Source organism: Prionailurus bengalensis, chromosome E3 (genome assembly GCF_016509475.1).
Source record: "Prionailurus bengalensis isolate Pbe53 chromosome E3, Fcat_Pben_1.1_paternal_pri, whole genome shotgun sequence".
NCBI lineage: Eukaryota > Metazoa > Chordata > Mammalia > Carnivora > Felidae > Prionailurus > Prionailurus bengalensis.
Window position 1 is genome coordinate 24,942,048 of NC_057357.1, and position 19,106 is coordinate 24,961,153.

Below are 19,106 nucleotides of genomic sequence, written 5' to 3' on the forward strand. Positions count from 1 at the left end.
GGCAAATGTCAGGAAGGGCAGAATTATGCTTCCTTCAGGCCTTCCAGAAAGTCCTTCCTGTCCCAAATCCCTCCTCTCAGGTGAGAAAGCTGGAGAAAACTCAGGTGTCTCCAATGGGGAGAGGGCGGGGTCATGTTCTATGTTCTGCTATAAAAAAAGCACAGAACAACCCATCCCTCTATCTGGTTGATTTGGTGATACATTTGGCCATGGCCTCCAGACAGAAAGGAGATAGTGGGAGTCCTTCAAGCTGGTTTAATGCAGATTGGAGGTGAGTAATTCTGGCAGCAGAGTAGGGACAGACAAAATGGCCTTGTTTGCTGAAGCTCTTTCCTCCTTAACTCTCTTCCCAATCTCCTTCTAGCACCTACAGGTCACTTTTTGTACTCTTTATCCTCGTGACTTCAGTGAATTCCATAGGTGTTTTGCAGTTGGTGAATCCTGTCTTCCCAGGTATGTCTGTTGGGTGAGGGGAAATGCCCTTAGCATCTTTCAAACAGGTTGCAGCTAGATGGCCAGGGAACATTAACATGGGCCACAATCTCCACTCACCCGGTTTCTTAGTTTGATCAAGTCAGTAGATTTTGCTATTACTTACCCATGACTTGGTATACTAGCTAAAGAAAAGAGGTGCAAAACACCTACACTAGTTTTTATTCCCTTACTGCCTCAAGCTTTATGGTACCCCAAAAACAGCAGAACACAACACTAAATCCCCATCTTTAAGTGTAGTCCTTTTCAAACACAAGCTTATGCTTAAGGCAAGCATCAACATGACAGACAAAATTGGAGCTTCTCTGCTTATGAGTTTTTTAAACTTTCACGTGGGCAAGAGGATGTAAAATAGCATATTATAGGTAGAATTTAGCCTTTAAAAAGTGTTCTTGGGCTTATGTAGGGTGAAGTTTTTAAGTTTAAGTAATCTCTACGCTTAACACGGGATTCAAACTGAGGACCCTAAGATCAAGAGTCTTGCATGCTCTTCTGACTGAGCCAGCCAGGCACCCCATGTTGGGCATTTTTTAAACTTCAAGTTGAAAAGTCTTTAGATAGAACATTTGTTCTCCAGCTTTTCACAGACCTACCATCCCCACCTCTGTCAGCATCATTGCCAAGGTTCTAGCCTGGTCCCTGTTCTGGGGCCTCTTCTGGGCTTAACTTTGGAGAGTTCCAGAAAGCCCCAGGCATTTAACTGACAACTTCCCTACAGTTGGTAACTTGCATTTTAGTTATGTCTTTGCCACCAATCTGTGAGCTCCCTGAAGGTAGGGATCAAAGTTTGCCTCTTGCAAGTGGTATTCTTCCCTGATGCCTGTTGGAGAGGTGACTCCATAAGTTTAGGAATTCTGCCTCCTGCAGCTCAAGGAGGCCCCAAACTTTTCCTTTGCTCTTCAGGTACTGTCACTTGCTATGAAACTAGAATGGCAGTGGAATTTCCAAGTGATTTTGGCACCAAAAAATGGCATACATCTGTGGTGGGTAGGTAATGTGTATATTCTTACCTTAGTCTTAGTAGAAAACTCTTAGTTCAAGGCTAGCCCTATTTTTCAGGTGAGCAGAGTACACAAACTTTAGAGTAACTGACACCCAATTCCCATGATGCCACAGGGGTCCCTGATTTGCATGATGCCAGTAAGAGTGAGAGACCTCATCTTGCCTTAGAAACCTGTCTTATCTCAGAATTTCCTGAGAAATCTTTAGTAGCAAACCACAGCATCTTTTAAAGCTTGGGTCCTATCACCCATCTGGGACAATAAAAAGTAAAATGATGGAGCTTAGAAATGGATTGATACTCTTGGCTATGTAGCTTTGGTTTACTTTGTTACTGTAATGTACTTCTTGGCCATTTGCTCTGGCTTCTATAGATCCCTTTAGTTTTGAATTGTTGAACTGCACTTACATCTTGGATCCAGAAAAGCTCACCTTAAAGGCCCCATATGAGACCTGTACCAGAAGAACGGTAAGTAATAGTTTTGAGTATTTAGCTTTAGAGTAGAGCAGTTACTCTCAATCAAGGGTGGTTGGTGGTGGTGGTTGGTTGGTTGGTTGGTTTTTGTTACTGTTTTTGGGGGTTGGGGGGAGTGAGTTGTTGAGTTTTGTCTTCCAAGAGGACATTGTGCAATGTTTAGAGACCTTTTGAAGACCTTACTGGCTGTCACAACTGGTGTAGGGGGCTGTCTGCCACTGGCATCCAGCAGGTACAAGCCACAGTTGCTGCTAAAAAGCCTACATTGCACAGGGTGGCTCCCTTTAACATGGAATTACCAGTCCTGAAATGTCAATAATGCTGAAAATGAAAAACCCTGAAGTTAGGGCCTTGGTATGAGTTCTGGCTTTGCCACTCTCGAGTTGTGATCTTGAGCAAGTAAGCTAACCTTTCTAAGCCTTGGCTTGCTCATTGCAAAAGGGGGATTATGGTACCTTTCTACAGGGCACCTAAAAATTAATAAGATACAGATGAAGAACTTGGCATAGCAGTAAGATACAACAAATGTTTAAAATGAGATACTCTGATCAGTAACCTCCATGGGCAACTGAAGGCTATTTTGGTGCTGGCAAAGAGAACTGCTATGCTATAAAAACAGGTGTTGGAAGGCAAGCAGCAGCTGAGCAATAGGGTTTTCTCTATTGCCAAGCAACAGTACTGCCCAATCAAGGTTATTGGGAGCAGTAAAGGAAACCTGTCAAGTAGCCAAGAATCACTTGGGGAACTTTGTATACACTTAGTTCATTGATCTAAGTTGATGACTTAGGTCTAAGGTACATTTTAGAAATCTGCATACTTAACTGGCTACTTAATCTAACTCTGCAGTGAAAACCTCCAGTAATTAATTTTTCCTTTCGGAGGTGGCCTTTGCCAACTTTCAGAGAGGATAGAGTTTGCTTTAGACCAAGGGTCTGCCAACTACAAACTGTGGATGGCCACATTGAGCCCATGATGTGCATGTATGCATGTGTGTGATAGTCCTTGAGCTAAGGATGGTTTTTAAAGACTTAAAAAGTACATGTTAGAAATCGTATGTGGCCTTAAAATCCTAAAATACTTATTAATAGTTAATAGAAAAAAGGTGGCTGTCCTTTTCTTGAGACTGAGTTCCCTAAACGAGGGGAAAATACTAAAGATGGCCCTGTCTAGCACCCAAACAATGGCTGATAAATACGTGCTCAATATTTGTTTGACTTGGGCAGAGGTGCCAAATTAGCTGGAACCATGATATTCAAAGGTAAATGTCAAATCAAAACCTTAACTCTAATCCCTGAAGCTCAATAAACTACTCTCTGCCAAGAGAGGAGTCTTACCTAGGATATTTGAAAGCACTAGCTATAGCCTATCTTTGTATAGGAATGGTTACTTTCCAGAACCTGTGGTACTAGTAACCTCAAGAGTCTGGCCATTCAGCTGGATCCAATGGTCTTCTGGAATCACCTTTCCCACCAATGTACCAGCACTTACTGTTGTTACTATGCCTTTGCACACAGCTTGGCCAGCACCGGATGATCATCAGACTCAAGGACCACAATGCTGCTTCAAGACATAACAGTTTGATGTATCAGATCAACTGTCCAGTTATGCAAGCAGAAGAAACCCATGAGCATGCAGGATCCACTATCTGCACAAAGGATTCCATGTCTGTGAGTGAAGCAGACTGATGGCTTCTCATGGTTACTGCAGGGGAAATGGGGTGGTCTACACAGAGCTGGTGTTAGGAACAGGATCAGGATTACAATCTGGTATTCACCACTAATTGATGATGTGGCTTTGGATTCATTTCTTGACCATATTGAGTCTTAGTTTCCAAGTCTTAAGCAGGAGACAATAGTACTTAACTCAAAGGATGGCCCTGAGAATTAACTGAGAGGGTATATACAGTGCTCAGCACATCATACCTGGCAGTAGAAAGGATTACATTGGTAGCTGCAATCACATTAAAAAACATGTGACAAATTGAATGCCCATGATGTGCCAGGTTCTGTGCCAGATGCTAAGATACAGTAAAAAAGCAAAATAGCCCAATCTCCTAATCTGGGATTTTATAGTCTGACATAACTAATATCAACAATGGGAAAATAAATTCATCCTTGATTATAACAATGATAAAAAGGCATGACTTGACTGAATGCTTGATTTCTGTGGACAAAGGGAAAAAATGAGCATCTAAGAACTTAGTGTCCCAGTTTAAAACTGGAGGAGAGTTGTGATGTTGGAATTGCTTTTTGTCATCGGAAGCCTGGAGATGAAATGATGTCTAAGGGCACAGCTAGTTTTCATGACTGGACTTGTGCCTCTTCTTACCCCACAACCAGACCTCTTGGTAGAAGTACACAGCAGTTGCTCTGGGTGGTCTACACATATTGACAGGTGGCATGATTTCAGAAACCTTCTCTGCCAAATCAAAGCCTCACATCATGGTTTCTTTACTTTTTCCTTCTAGTTTACCTTTAATGTCATTCCCGGCCTGGCTGATGAAAATACGGTATGAAAGTCACCTGTTAAATTACAGACCTAAGTAACCTTTAGTTCTATAGTAGAAGTGACCTAACTTCAATCTTGATTAAAATATTAAGTAGACAAATAGTCTTGGAGTTAAGGTGAGCACCAGCCCTCTAAATCAAACTTGTATCTTTAGGATACCAAGAATCCGATGGGATGGAGCATTGAGGTTGGTGATGGTACAAAAGCCAAAACTCTGACTCTTCAGGATGTCTTGAGACAAGGATACAATATCCTGTTTGATAACCACAAGATCACCTTCCAGGTGTCATTCAATGCCACTGGAGTGACTCACTACATGGTAGGTATCAATCTTCTTGTACCACTACCAAAAGACAGACCAATATTCTAAGTCTAAGTGTGGTCTCAACCATGTCTTCAAAATAACTGAGAATACAATTGATTGAACAGGTATCTTAATGCCTCCCATGTGCTAGGCGCTGCACTGAGTATGAAAGATAAAAGGGTGAACAAAACAGATGTGTTCTTCCCATAGATCTATCTAGATCTACTCTATGTGATCTAGGGTACCATGAAGGTCTTGGAGCAATTAAGATGTTGTTGTTATACATCATAGGACAATGATTGCTTGTAGAAATTGGTGCTTTGAGGGCCAACAATGAAGACATGAAGTTAAATGAGTTAATATGTGAAAGTAATTTAAACAGGTCCTAGCAGATAAGCGCTTAAATGTCAGCCATTTTAACAAGAACAGTCCTGTTACACATAGAATATAAACAGATTGCTGAGTTTTACAAACATTTCCTCTGAATGCTGTTAAGATAAAACCAGCTTTTGTTCACATCTGCCTACGAGTGACGTATAGGTCCTACCAGTAGACAATACTGACTGGCCATAGGTTAGGAGACATAAGATTTAAAAACTAGAACATCTGATAAATAGTCATTGGACAAACTGCTTAAATTCTAGTTGGGCCAAAATAGTGCCCAATACTTGAGTATATGTTTGCCCTGATGACTCCTAGAGCATTTGTAAGAAATTCAAGTAAACCAATGTTGGAAAAATATTGTCTCCCCACCCCACCCTCAGCAAGGTAACAGTCACCTCTACATGGTGCCTCTGAAGTTGATACATGAATCTCTTGGGCAGAAGATCATCTTAACAACACGAGTGCTTTGTATGTCAGGTAAGGCCCTGACATAAAGGAAGGGGCAACTCCAGTTGTGGGAGACACTGTTCTAGGGGCTTAAAGCTGATCATGGGCATTGTGTTGGCCATTCCTTCTAGATGCTGTGACCTGTAACGCCACACATGTGACTCTGACCATACCAGAGTTTCCTGGGAAGTTAAAATCTGTGAGCTCTGAAAATAGGAACTTTGCTGTAAGCCAGCTGCACAACAATGGGATTGATAAAGAAGAATCAAGTGGCTTGACATTGCACTTCAGCAAAACTCTTCTCAAAATGGAAGTATGTTCCTATCATGAACAGCTAGGCTTAAAGAAAGCCAGACTTGAAGCACAGTCGTTAAATAACTCTGATACAGCTCATGACTGGTCCATAAACTGTCAGTAGAATAGATGCAAAATCGAAGGCCTCATTTGATCACTTGGCCTAAGCGAATTCTCCAGTAACTGAAATTTACTCTGAAACATACAGCCTCCTAAACCGCTGCAATGGAAGTATTCCTGTGTGGGGTTTTTTGTTTGTTTCATTGTGTGTGTGTGTGTGTGTGTGTGTGTGTGTGTGTAACTCAGCTCATCGAACTGATTATAAGTTGTTACTGATGACCCTCCTATGCCCTACTAAAAGCGGGACAGTTTGATCCAAACAAAAGTGTCCTGAACTGTTAACTTGGAGGCCAGTCTTGACTGATGGAATTGCCAGGGACACCAGAGAGTAATCTTAGGTTGGGGTAGTGTGTTTCTCAATAACATCTGACAACATTTGTAGAATGCTTGATTAATCAGACCTAGCTTGGCAGAGCACTCGACTCTTTGGAATTTGATCTGTAAATTCAGGCTTCAGTGAAAAGTACAAAGAGCATGCAGAGCTGGGTATTTCAGGGCATGAGTTTAAAGCAATAAATTTCCTGCCTAGGAAAGCATCCTGATCTGGAGAAGTGATAGGATCTTGCTTGTTGTGGTTTGAAGGGAATCCAGATTAATTCTAGAGTGTGCCCTACAGGTATTCAGTGTACTTCCTTCCTGCTTCACTGGGACTGTTCTGGGCCCCCAAGGCTGTGGCTAATTGATATTCCTCTCTCCTTGCAGTTCTCTGAAAAATGCCTACCCTATCAGTTCTACTTAGCTTCACTCAAGCTGACCTTTGCCTTTAATCAAGAGACTATATCCACGGTGCTTTATCCTGAGTGTGTCTGTGAGTCACCAGTTTCTATAGGTAAAAACATTTCCAAGAAAAATGGTTTTTTACATAATTTCTCCCTTAGCCTTTCTGTAGGTCAGAATGGGTACAGAAGTTCGGACTCTGTATTGCTTCTACTGAGGAAACTGATGAGATCAGAAATCTCAGTATAGCATCCTAAGTAGATAAGCTCTCCAAAAGACAGTGATAGGTACCTGTATGTATAAGGGATCCATGTTTAAGTAGCCTGGATATATTGTGGTTTAGGAGCCTGAGCCCACCATCTAAATACGATTGATCCAAACCTGTAACTATAAGGGCTACAAAAGTTGAAAAGACTTCCCCCAAATGCTGATAAGTGGCTCAAAAACAGGGAGTAGGTATTTCTTCAGTATTGCCTCTGCCCCTGTGCTTCTCTTGTTGACTAACCTGTATCCAGTCCAGACAATAAGAAAACTAGCTCCTGCGTCCACTACCCTCCATCCTTGCCCTCCCCAAACCACTCAGGATTTGTGAGTCTTGAAATAAGGGACATGATGATACAAGGCATTACACTTTAAGCCATAATCTGATCCATGAATAACTTCAGCCCCTCAAGGGTTTCTCCTAGATCTCCTCATCCGCACTTCAGTGTTGGTAAATACCATTCACCTGGCAGACAAACTACTTTAAACTCTGACCACCATCTAGTTACAGGTGACCTGTGTACTCAGGATGGGTTTATGGACATAAAGGTCTACAGTCACCAGACAAAACCAGCTCTCAACTTAGAAACCCTAAGGGTGGGAGACTCATCCTGCCAACCTACCTTCCAGGCTGCATCTCAAGGGCTGATACTGTTTCACATACCCCTGAATGGATGCGGGACAAGACATAAGGTTAGTGCTGGCAGACTATGGAATGCTAGGGCTTGACCTCGAGGTCACTTGTTTGTAGCTTCTAACCTTTATCCAACTTTAAGTTCAAGGAAGGCAAAGTCATCTATGAAAATGAAATACATGCTGTCTGGGCGGATCTTCCTCCAAGCACAATTTCTAGAGATAGTGAATTCAGGTATGATTAAATTGCTACTTGTTAAGCTCCAGATGAAATTCAAGCAGGATCCTAACCTAAAATTCTTCTGTACCACCTTGCCCCTCCCCTAATGTCTTACAGAATGACAGTGCAGTGCCATTACAGCAAAGGTGACATGCTAATAAATACCAGAGTCCAAAGTCTTCCTCCTCCAGAGGCCTCAGTGAGGCCAGGTCCACTTGCCTTAATCCTGCAAACCTACCCAGGTGAGATGTTACAACCTAAAAAATCTGCTTGGGGCACTTATGGGGCTCAGTTGGTTAAGTGTTCAACTTTGGCTCAGGTCATGATCTCACAGTTACTGAGTTCCAGCCCTGCTCTGCTTATAGTGCAGAACCTGCTTTGGATCCTGTCTCCCTCTATCTACTCCTCCCTTGCTCACCTCCTCTCTCTCTCTCTCTTTTTTTTTTTTTTTTTTTTTTTTTTTTTTTTTTTTTTTGAGAAAAACACTGAAAAATGAAAAAAAAACCTGCTGAAATCCTTTGAGGTAAATCTTCCCTAACCTGAACTTTGTGATGATGCCAGACTAATGGAACATTAGTGATGCTTTAGCTCCTATTGCAACCATCAACCATTTGAATACTGAAGAGGTCTCAAATTCCATTTCAGATAAATCCTACCTCCAACCTTACAGGGAGAAGGAGTACCCTGTGGTGAAATACCTCCGCCAACCAATTTATCTGGAAGTGAGAGTCCTAAATAGGTCTGACCCCAACATCAAGCTGGTCTTAGATGACTGCTGGGCAACACACACGATGGACCCAGCCTCCGTCCCCCAGTGGAATATTATCATGGATGGGTAGGTATTCTCTATAGATAAGGTAGCTCAGCTAATCAAAACACCAGTGAAGAGACTCCTGGCTGGCTCAGTACAGCATGTGACTTTTGATCTCAGGATTGTGTGTGAGCCCCGTGTTGGGTGTAGAGATTACTTTTAAAAATTTTAGGAAAAAAAAGACCAGTGAGAAGATAAAACCCTCTAGGGTTTCAGAAGAGCACTAGGTCGCAAAAGTGCTGATTGTGGTACTCATTAGTAACCAGTCATTGGTCCAATAGGATGATAAACTTTGCTCTTAACCTTGAATCTAAAAGAATGGGTTCGGGGCGCCTGGGTGGCGCAGTCGGTTAAGCGTCCGACTTCAGCCAGGTCACGATCTCGCGGTCCGTGAGTTCGAGCCCCGCATCAGGCTCTGGGCTGATGGCTCAGAGCCTGGAGCCTATTTCAGATTCTGTGTCTCCCTCTCTCTCTGCCCCTCCCCTGTTCATGCTCTGTCTCTGTCCCAAAAATAAATAAACGTTGAAAAAAAAAATTAAAAAAAAAAAAAAGAATGGGTTCTTCTCCAAGGATGCCAGGCTCTAATACTTTTGATCTAGAGAGAAGAGATTGCCAGTTCCTATTCACCCATGTTCCAAGCAAGGTGCTATGTACTCAACATGCATTAGTTGAACCTTCTCACGCTATGAAAAGACACTAGCCACCCCACTTCATGATAAAACCCAAGCTGGCTGCTTAAATGACTAGCCAAAATAAGATGTAGTAAATAGTGGGATTTAAATGCCTATCTGACTTGATCCATAATGCTCTGAAGCTGTGACTAGACACATGTGAATTGGTGGCTGTCCTCCCAGCTCTGCCCTCAAGGGTCTTCATCTGTAGAGAAACCATAGATGACCTTCCTTGAAGCCCTTATAGTCTGTTCCTAAGCTCTTAAACTCCAGGTACACTCTTGGTCCAGGACTACATGTAGCCCATCTAACATAAGATTTTTTCTACAGCTACCAACCTCATGGATCATCAGAGGTAAAATAGCAGTAGTTCTTTACTATTCTTTTAGTTTTTTATTTACTTTTGAGAGAGGAGAGAGAAGTAAGGGGGGATGGGCAGAGAGAGACCCAGAATCCAAAGCAGGCCCCAGGCTCTGAGTTGCCAGCACAGAGCCTGATGTGGGGCTCAAACTCCTGGACTAGGGGATCATGACCTGAGCCAAAGTTGGTTGCTCAACCAAGTGAGCCACTCCGGCACCCCAATTCTCTACTTTCCTTGTCCCTGATCTATATTAACTGCCTGGGATAAAATAGGTACTCAGATGAGTATGGACGGATTAAGCCAATGTCCGATGAAAACACACCTATAAAACTGGAGGTTCTTGGGGCGCCTGGGTGGCGCAGTCGGTTGAGCGTCCGACTTCAGCCAGGTCATGATCTCACGGTCCGTGAGTTTGAGCCCCGCGTCGGGCTCTGGGCTGATGGCTCAGAGCCTGGAGCCTGTTTCCGATTCTGTGTCTCCCTCTCTCTCTGCCCCTCCCCCATTCACGCTCTGTCTCTCTCTGTCCCAAAAATAAATAAACGTTGAAAAAAAAAAAAATTTTAAAACTGGAGGTTCTTGATAAGTTGAGCTGGCAAACAAATAGGTACTTAAATTTTATTAATGCATGTTCGAAAAACAACTAGCATATACAACTCATGACTTAATATTTGTGGAGACGCCATGTCAGAAGTATAGTAAACAAAATGTACAGGTAGAAGGTAGAACAATTCTGAAGGTGTTTGAATACACAAAGCTGAATATGGGCAGATGTTGAGTTAAACTTCAGGGAAAATGAAGCTGATAGTCTTTGCTGATGTGTGCCTCCTAGCTGTGAATACAACCTGGACAACCACAGAACCACCTTCCATCCAGTTGGCTCCTCTGTGACCTATCCTTCTCACTATCGGAGGTTTGATGTGAAGACCTTTGCCTTTGTATCAGAGGCCCAAGTGCTTTCTAGTCTGGTAAGTGATTAAGTCACCTGGGACAGGTCAAAAGTGAGTGCATCAGTTCCACTTAACTCTTCCTTTATCCCCAGGTCTACTTCCACTGCAGTGTCTTAATCTGCAGTCGACTGTCTGCTGACTCCCCTCTGTGTTCCGTGACTTGCCCTGTGTCATTCAGACACAGGAGAGGTAATAAGTTGAAGTCCTTGTTGCCATGAGTTGTCAAAGCAAGACTGGTCTTTATAGAACTAGAAACTAAGAATAAGGCTTTGGGGTGCTCGGATGGCTCAGTTGCTAGAGCATGGAATTCTTGATCTCAGGAATGTGAGTTTGAGACCCAAGTGTGGTGAAGAGTTGACATGAAAAAAAAGTTACAAAAAAAAAAAAGGAGGGGGGTTGATTGAGACTCTTCATTCAGTAGCAAGAAACCTTCTTAGCCCAGTCTGCCCTGCCAATAGAGTAAGACTGAGATGACCAGTTCTTGATAAGACTATGGGCAAATTTGGTTTTATACATGGACTGGAGCCTGATGTTTTGCAAACATGACTCCCAAAAGTTACTATGCTGGAGTCCAGGTTGACTCGGAACTTAATCTTTGAATATTCTTAGAGATTTTATCCTATTCTTACTCTAAGGTGTATGTCCTCTCCTGCAAAGGTGGGGAAAACCCACATGGAGCAGGGGACTCGATGGAGATGTGCTCAAAAAAGTCCATCAACACCCCTCTCTACTCCTCGCTATTCCAGAGGTCAGACAGACACAAATTCCAATTTCTCCCTCCAGCCACAGGCACCACTGAAGAGGAGAAAATGATAGTGAGTCTTCCAGGACCCATCCTCCTGCTGTCAGATAGCTCTTCACTCAGAGGTATGGAGCTAAAGCTTAGGGCACTTCCTGAACTCAAGTTCATACCTTTTATGTTGAATTTAACCATAAATGAGTAATACATGATTAAAGTAATTCTAAGCAGTGAAAGAATCTCTCTCTAAGGAAGAGAAAGGAGTATCTCTTCCTAGCTATACTTGATTAAGTCTCTTGTGTACTCTTCCAAAAATCCCCCTTAAAAAAAAATCTGCCTTTAACACAAGTGGAATCATACTTTCTACCTGCTTTCTATGATTTTACACTTAAACACTTAAATCTGTACAGAGAGCACCTCACAGCTAACAGCTACATAGTACTGCATGCATACAGCTGTAGTTTAGCCACAGTCCTCAATCAAGGACCTGTAGGTTACTTTGAGCTCTGTCAATAATGTCACAGTAGAATACTCTTAAATCTTTGCCAATGAAACAAATTCAGGATATCTTTCTAGAAGTGGAACTATGAGATCAGAATGAATGTGACTTACCACTGCCAAATTTGAGTCTGTACTAGATGGTGTTCCTGGTCATATCCCATATCCTCATCACAAATGGTCTTAATTTTAGGCTTACAATTGGAAATTGCAAGTTTTGTTGGGGACTTAAGACAGTGTAAGAAATTGTGCATTCGAGGTCATCTCTATGAATGCCAGAATGTTGGTTAGACTGGAACAGTAAGATTGTTTCCAGGTGTCAGCCCATCGGATTTTAGGTTAATTAAAGTTAGTAGGAAGTAGGAGCAGCAGTTGGCTCAAAGAGTAAGACTAAATACTCTATTACAAGCTTCGCAAAGGAGACATTAGAGGCTTAATTTAACTTCTCTGGGGAGCCTAAGGCTTGAACTTAAGCCTTTAGATTTGAAATGATCTTAAGACCTGAATGTCTGCTTTCTTCCCAGATGTGGTGGACTCAAAAGGGTATGGGGCTGCCGGATATGTTGCTTTTAAGACTGTGGTAGCTGTGGCTGCCTTAGCAGGCCTTGTGGCAACACTAGGCTTCATCACCTACCTGCGCAAGAACAGAACCATGATGTTAAATCGCTAAGGATTTTCAAATAAAATGGTTGAAGTAAGCTACTTGCTTTTTACCTCATTAACCTTACATGGAGTGTTCTCTTAGAGTCATGCTTTAATGGTAACTGTAGGACCTTTCCACAACTCCAATGGTTTTTAGTCTGTGTGGATGTGAATAAGGAAATGTGTGACTTCAGTGCTTACTGTCAATGCAGCTTTGACGTCCTTAACCAAAACTGGTAGAGCGAGAGAATTAAACAGTGGCTCTTGACTACAGAGACAAGTCTTAAACTCCTCCATTCATCTATGCAAGACTAAAAGACAAGAAATCACCCCTAGTCACTGGCATGATTTTCTTTGTCTAGATGGGCAGGGAAACCATGTGTTCCCAAGGAATTAATTGGATTTATCTAGTGTTCTGCTCCAACATTGCCTAATGGAAATTATTCCTTGAAAATTTACCTGAGAACTTGAGGTATTCAGTCACATTCTTCCCTGTATTCCTCATGCAATTCAAGACCAGCAATCTCCCTTGGAGGGATAAAATTAGAAGGTTCTAGTTTATTTAAGTGCAATTACAACATTTCTAGTCTCATTAAGACTCCACAGCTGAACACCAGCCCCTTAGCTGAGCTGGAGAGTGGCTTTCCCCACTACCAACACATGATTATTGATTCTTCCTGAGCCTTTTTTCCCTCAGGGTCCCCTAGCTTCTGCTACACTGCAATAAAATCAGTATGACTAGTGTTTGCTTCACACTGAAGCTCTAACAGACCATCTTCAAGATAACTAATGGAGAATATAAGCGAGTTCATTTCTATAACTAGAAAAAGCCTAGGTCTAAATGAGAACTTGTTTTGGAAAAAAGTCATAAAGCTTTTAAATGTCTGAACAGGGGTGTGCCTGGGTGGTTCAGACAACTGGGCATCTGGCTCTTCATTTTGGCTCAAGTCATGATCCCACAGTGGTGGGATTGAGGCCTGAGTTGGGCTATGCACCGGGCATGTAGCCAGCTTAAGATTCTCTCCCTCTTCCTCTGGTCAGCCCCTACTTACATGTGTGTTCTCTCAAAAGAAAAATTAAATATCTGTACATGGCAGGGAGGTGAAAACAGTGTTTTGTGGACTTCTTCAACCCTCAATTGGGAAATGTCATAATCTGGTTTTGTTAAGTGTTGTTTCCTCAAGAAGGCTATGTATAATGTAGGTCTTATATATTGGAAGGAGGAATCCAATATTAATTTCCATTCATTAGATACAGATGGTAGAACTCACCCCTGGTGTGGGGAAGGAAACCCCACACCATTATAGGAAATGTCTTGTCTGTCTAGAGTAACAGAGGTTAAAAATTCAAGGTATCTCATCAAAGCCATTCTTTACGTCAGGCTCTGGGCTAATGGCTCAGAGCCTGGAGCCTGTTTCCGATTCTGTGTCTCCCTCTCTCTCTGCCCCTCCCCCGTTCATGCTCTGTCTCTCTCTGTCCCAAAAATAAATAAACGTTGAAAAAAAATTAAAAAAAAAAAAAATAAGGGGCGCCTGGGTGGCGCAGTCGGTTAAGCGTCCGACTTCAGCCAGGTCACGATCTCACGGTCCGTGGGTTCGAGCCCCGCGTCAGGCTCTGGGCTAATGGCTCAGAGCCTGGAGCCTGTTTCCGATTCTGTGTCTCCCTCTCTCTCTGCCCCTCCCCCGTTCATGCTCTGTCTCTCTCTGTCCCAAAAATAAATAAACGTTGAAAAAAAATTAAAAAAAAAAAAGCCATTCTTTAAATACTGCTTGATAAGAGAATACGGCCTTAACCTACTAATGACAAATGGTGTTAGAGTCCAACTTTTCTGTGACTGTCCTGTTACATATTAGAACCAGAAATCTTGCATATGCTGTACTTTTTAAAATGGCACTTAAGGGGCGCCTGGGTGGCGCAGTCGGTTAAGCGTCCGACTTCAGCCAGGTCACGATCTCGCGGTCCGTGAGTTCGAGCCCCGCGTCGGGCTCTGGGCTGATGGCTCAGAGCGTGGAGCCTGTTTCCGATTCTGTGTCTCCCTCTCTCTGCCCCTCCCCCGTTCATGCTCTGTCTCTCTCTGTCCCAAAAATAAAAATAAACGTTAAAATGGCACTTAAGAGTTGGCCACTTAAGTGGCTTCCTGATCTCCCCGAGTCTATATGGACTGGGCAGATGTGGTAAGGGTCCTGACAAGGGGCTATTATGCAATAGGGTCCAATCACATGGGTCCCTATAAAAAGAGTACATAGATCAGAATCACATCATGTCCCAAAGGGAGAAATCAGAATGACATGGGCTACAAGCCATGGAATGCAGGCAGCCTATATTAGGTGGGGCATGGCAAGCAAATATATTCTCTCCTAGAATACAGCCCTGCTGCCCCATTTTGGACTTCTGAATTCAAGTTGCAAAATAACCTGTGTTTTAAACCACTCAGTTTGTATTAATTTCTTAAAACAGCAATAGGAAACAAATATAACCTCTAATGCGTCCCTACAGCCAACACTTTGCTAGAAATGCATACATTTTACAGAAGAGCAACTTGAACCCTAGTGTAGCTTGTCCAGGATATCACTGTGTCTTGATCATGAAGCTGGAGCTTCTCATCCCCAGATTGGTCTGTTTGTGTAGAGTCAGGATCAAGGTGACCTGGGCTCCAGGGTGCCGCCACAGACTTGTTTCTGATGTTTGCCACAAATGCTTGGGCAGAACTCAGAAAAGCTAACCGGCTATGGAACAGCTGCTAGGATGAATACTTGTTGCCATGGTAACCTGGAACAAGTGTAAGAGTGATTGAAGAAAGTCACGTTCTCAACTTTGGGTGGTACGCATCCTGCCATATGTGGGGGAAGCAGCCTAGCTGTGTGGGGAGTGAGCTCAAATCCCAAGAGGCTGCTCCTTCACCCAGTGTCTGCAATCTACCTTATCCAGTAAGCAAAAGCTGTAATTGTGACACAGGTCTCAGGAGGTAGATGAAGGGCATGTGGGATTCTGACACTCAGCCCAACAGTTCCATGGGTGGAGGTTACAGGGGTTGGTAATGGACCTATGAGCCTTGGGAAGTCCCCTCTAACATTGAACTTTTCTTTCCTGCCATTCTGCTGACTTGGGTGGTTTTATGAAATTTGTAGGGTTCTAGAATAAGGGCTAGAATAAGTTTTGTGTTCTAGTTCTGTCTCTCTCTTGCTGCATGACTTTGGGCAGATGGAACACAATCTCTGAGTATACTTCCACATCTGTAAAATGGGAATAAAACTTATTTGGGGGCATCTGGCTGGTTTTGTTAGTAGAGCAAGTGACTCTTGATCTTGGGGTTGTAGGTCCCAGCCCCACACTGGGCACAGAGATTACTTAAAATCTTAAACAAGCCTACTTAGAAAGCACGTGAGCATTCAATAAGATAGTCAATCATCAAGTTCTTGTGTATGTGCTGCCCAGTCAGCATTGGAGCCATCTAAGTAAAACCTCGGAGATAAAATTATAAGCAACTGAAGGTAGGATATAACTATGTACTAGGTAACAGGCAGTTAATCAGGCATATATTTTGAAAAATAAACATGTCCTGACCCCACTTACTAAACTGGAATCTTTAAGGAGGGGTGTCTAAGCATGTTTAGGCTCTGTGGGAGGCCAAAGAATGGCCCTCAAATATCCATGTCCTAATTTCAGAAACATGTGAAATGTTACCTTCCATGGGAAAAGAGGATTTTGAGTACATGATTAATTTCGGGGTCCTGGATAGGGAAATTATCTGAATTATCCCCGTGGGCCCTAACTTCAATCACAAGGATCCCTGTAAGAGAGAAACAGGGTGAGATCTGACCACAGGAGGACAAGGCAATGTGACGAAGGCAGCAGAGACTGGAATGATGCACAGTGAGCACAAGGGAGGAGCTACCAGTCAAGGAAAACAAGTGGACACCAGAAGCTAAAGGAGTCCAGGAAAAGGACTCTCCCCTAGAGCCTCCAGAAGGAAATAGCCTCACTGGCATGCATCTTGACTTCAGCCTAGTGAAACTGATTTCAAATTTCTGACCTCCAAAATAAATCGGTTATTTTTAAGCCCCTGAGCTTGTGGTAATTTGTTACAGCAGCAAAAGGAAACTAAAGCAGAGCTGCTCCTGTGAGTCTGACATACACCCCTGGGTAAGAATCGCTGTGTTAAACAAAGCGATTGGTGGCAAACTTTGTCATAGACGTGTTACAAACACACATGGTTGCTCCTATATAGAGTCGAAGAACATGGGAACAGTTTATCATCTCAAGGACTTGGCAAATTCAAGTAGCAACCAGCCTCGTTTCTAAACCATAGTATATCCTGGTGAAATAGAAGAATTGCAGAGAACAGAAGTCCATCCTGATGTGGGAATTTAAGTTGTAACCCGTTGAGTTACCAGAATGCGAATTTCCTTTTATGGTTGCCACTACTGGGTCAATAAGCAGAAAATACATAGAGTTACATTGCTTCTGGCTTGAAGGTGGTGGTGCATGGAGAGGCAAGCCACTTCACTGTGGGCAGGAGGGCAGGACAGGGGGGTCAGCAGAAGGTAGTGTTATGTAACCAGGCTGGAACGCTGGTGGAAACACCAAGCAGCACTTGGAGATTTTGGTGGATCGGAGATTTATTTAACACCGGCGGGCGCAGAGAAGACCGTTTCTCCAAAGATCTGAGCACTGAATGCAAGTGGGGAGGGTAATTTATAGTTGTCAGCTTCCACATCTGTGGGGGTTTTCACACGCGCAGCAAACAAAGGAAGAAGAACCCGGAGGAGGGGGTCTCTAAACTAGAGACCAGAGTTTGTTTTAGCGCCATCAGCCATTTTGGCATACTTTATTCACTTCTCCAACAGTAGAACATGCAGTGTCCATGGTCTTGGTCATAGCAGCTTCCACCTGATGAGTCAATGGACTCCAGTGTGCATAGGGTGGGCTACTGGGTGGCAGGAGTAACGACTTCTTCTCTTGAGAGTAGATTTCCCTGCCAGAGGTTAGCATTTTGGCTCAGCTTCTTGGTCCTGACCTTTGATCACAGGGCACCTGAAGAACTTTATTTTGTGAATAAACACAACTACAACAGTCATGAGTGCACTGGAACAGACAGTGTAGTGTTGGGTGCTTAATCAGAAAGGGTTTTCTTCCCCCTTTCTTTTACTGTAATACTGTGATTTATAATAAATACATATTTCGTCTTTGTCCAGGTCTAGCACAGAGCTCCTGAAACCCTGGGAATCTCCTAAGTGAAGAGGGCAATCAAGGAGTCTTTTGTAATGTTAATAGATGACTTAAGGAAAGCCCCAAGATAACTAGGGAAGGGGATTTGTTGCCAGGGACACCAACCTCGAATAGACTGTAGAGACCTTCAGTCCCACCCCCTTGATGGGGAGAGAGCACAGAGGTTGAATCAGTCACCAGTGGTCAGGGACTTAACCAATCATGACTGTAAAATCCAAACTGGTGGGGATTTGAGAAGAGTGATGCTTTCAGAGAGGATATGGAAGTTCCTTGTCCTTTCTCCATGCCTCTGCATCAATTCCATCTGGCTATTCCTGAATTACATCCTTTAATAATAAACCAGTAATCTAGTAAGTACACTGTTTCTCTGAGTTCTATGAGACACTCTGGCAAACTCATCAAACCCAAGGAGGGTCTCATCAGAACCTCCTATCTGTAGCCAGTCCATTAGGAGGAGCACAGGTGACAACCTGTACTTGTGACTGGCACCTGAAGCAGGGTGGGCTGGGGTGGAGTCAGTCTTATAAGACCTAGACCTTAACCTGTGTGTGGGATCTGATGCCACAGTGACATCAGATAAGTCACAGAATTCAGTTAAATTGTAGGACACGAGATGATGTCAGAATTGCTTGGTGGTATGGGAAACCCCCCACCCCCACCCCGCCCTGACATACACATTGGAGTTGGTCCCAGAATCCTCCTTCTTCTCTCCCCACTCCCTTCTTCCCTAATAAGAGAAATCTGACCTTGTTCTGGAATGGGGTAGTATATCCCCCAGGGGATATACCCAGATTGGGCTAAATAATGAAGATAAAGTCTCATTCCTCTTGCAGATCAGCTACCAGCAAGCATATGATTCTGTTTAATCACATTTATTGAGGGATATTGGAAGGGGGCTTCTGTCTTTTGCTTCTTTGTTTAAAAAAAAAAAAAAGTTATGTAATTCTAGTCCCTTTTCTTCCTGCCTGTGGATGTGGTTGTGTGACACTGTGATTCCTTGAGCTGTGGCAGCCATCTTGTGACCATGAGGAAATAAACCTAATGATGCTATCTGAGAATGATGGAGTAAAAACAGAAAACCTAAATTCCTGACTACTTCATTGTGTTTCCTCAATCAACCCTGGAGTCACTTGCATCTTTTAAAAAGAAAACCACAGGCCCCAAAATGGAATAACTTATGCTAGGCCAAGTTACCAAAACAGAGTTTAATACCTAATCTAATTGCAGTTTCAACCTACCCCAGAAATGTAGTCGTAACTGGTAAATCAGGAATTTTCTAATCAGCACCAATGGGCCCTCTCCATTCCCCAAAATAAGATGAGATCATCTTTATCTGTGTAAGACCTCCTGCTCT

General features: G+C 43.1%; 1 protein-coding gene across 1 annotated transcript; it reads left to right on the forward strand.

The window, feature by feature from the left end:
- The first annotated feature begins 209 nt into the window (after nt 1-209).
- ZP2 (zona pellucida glycoprotein 2) lies at nt 210-12,608 on the forward strand. Its single transcript, XM_043559461.1, has 18 exons — nt 210-271; nt 365-453; nt 1,396-1,479; nt 1,866-1,960; nt 3,481-3,633; nt 4,434-4,475; nt 4,629-4,793; nt 5,543-5,639; nt 5,741-5,922; nt 6,726-6,852; nt 7,507-7,694; nt 7,778-7,869; nt 7,972-8,096; nt 8,500-8,689; nt 10,527-10,662; nt 10,737-10,833; nt 11,428-11,584; nt 12,389-12,608. Exons 1-18 carry the CDS (start codon nt 210-212, stop codon nt 12,549-12,551), a joined length of 2,244 nt encoding a protein of 747 aa, XP_043415396.1. The 3' UTR covers nt 12,552-12,608.
- The last annotated feature ends 6,498 nt before the right edge of the window (nt 12,609-19,106 follow it).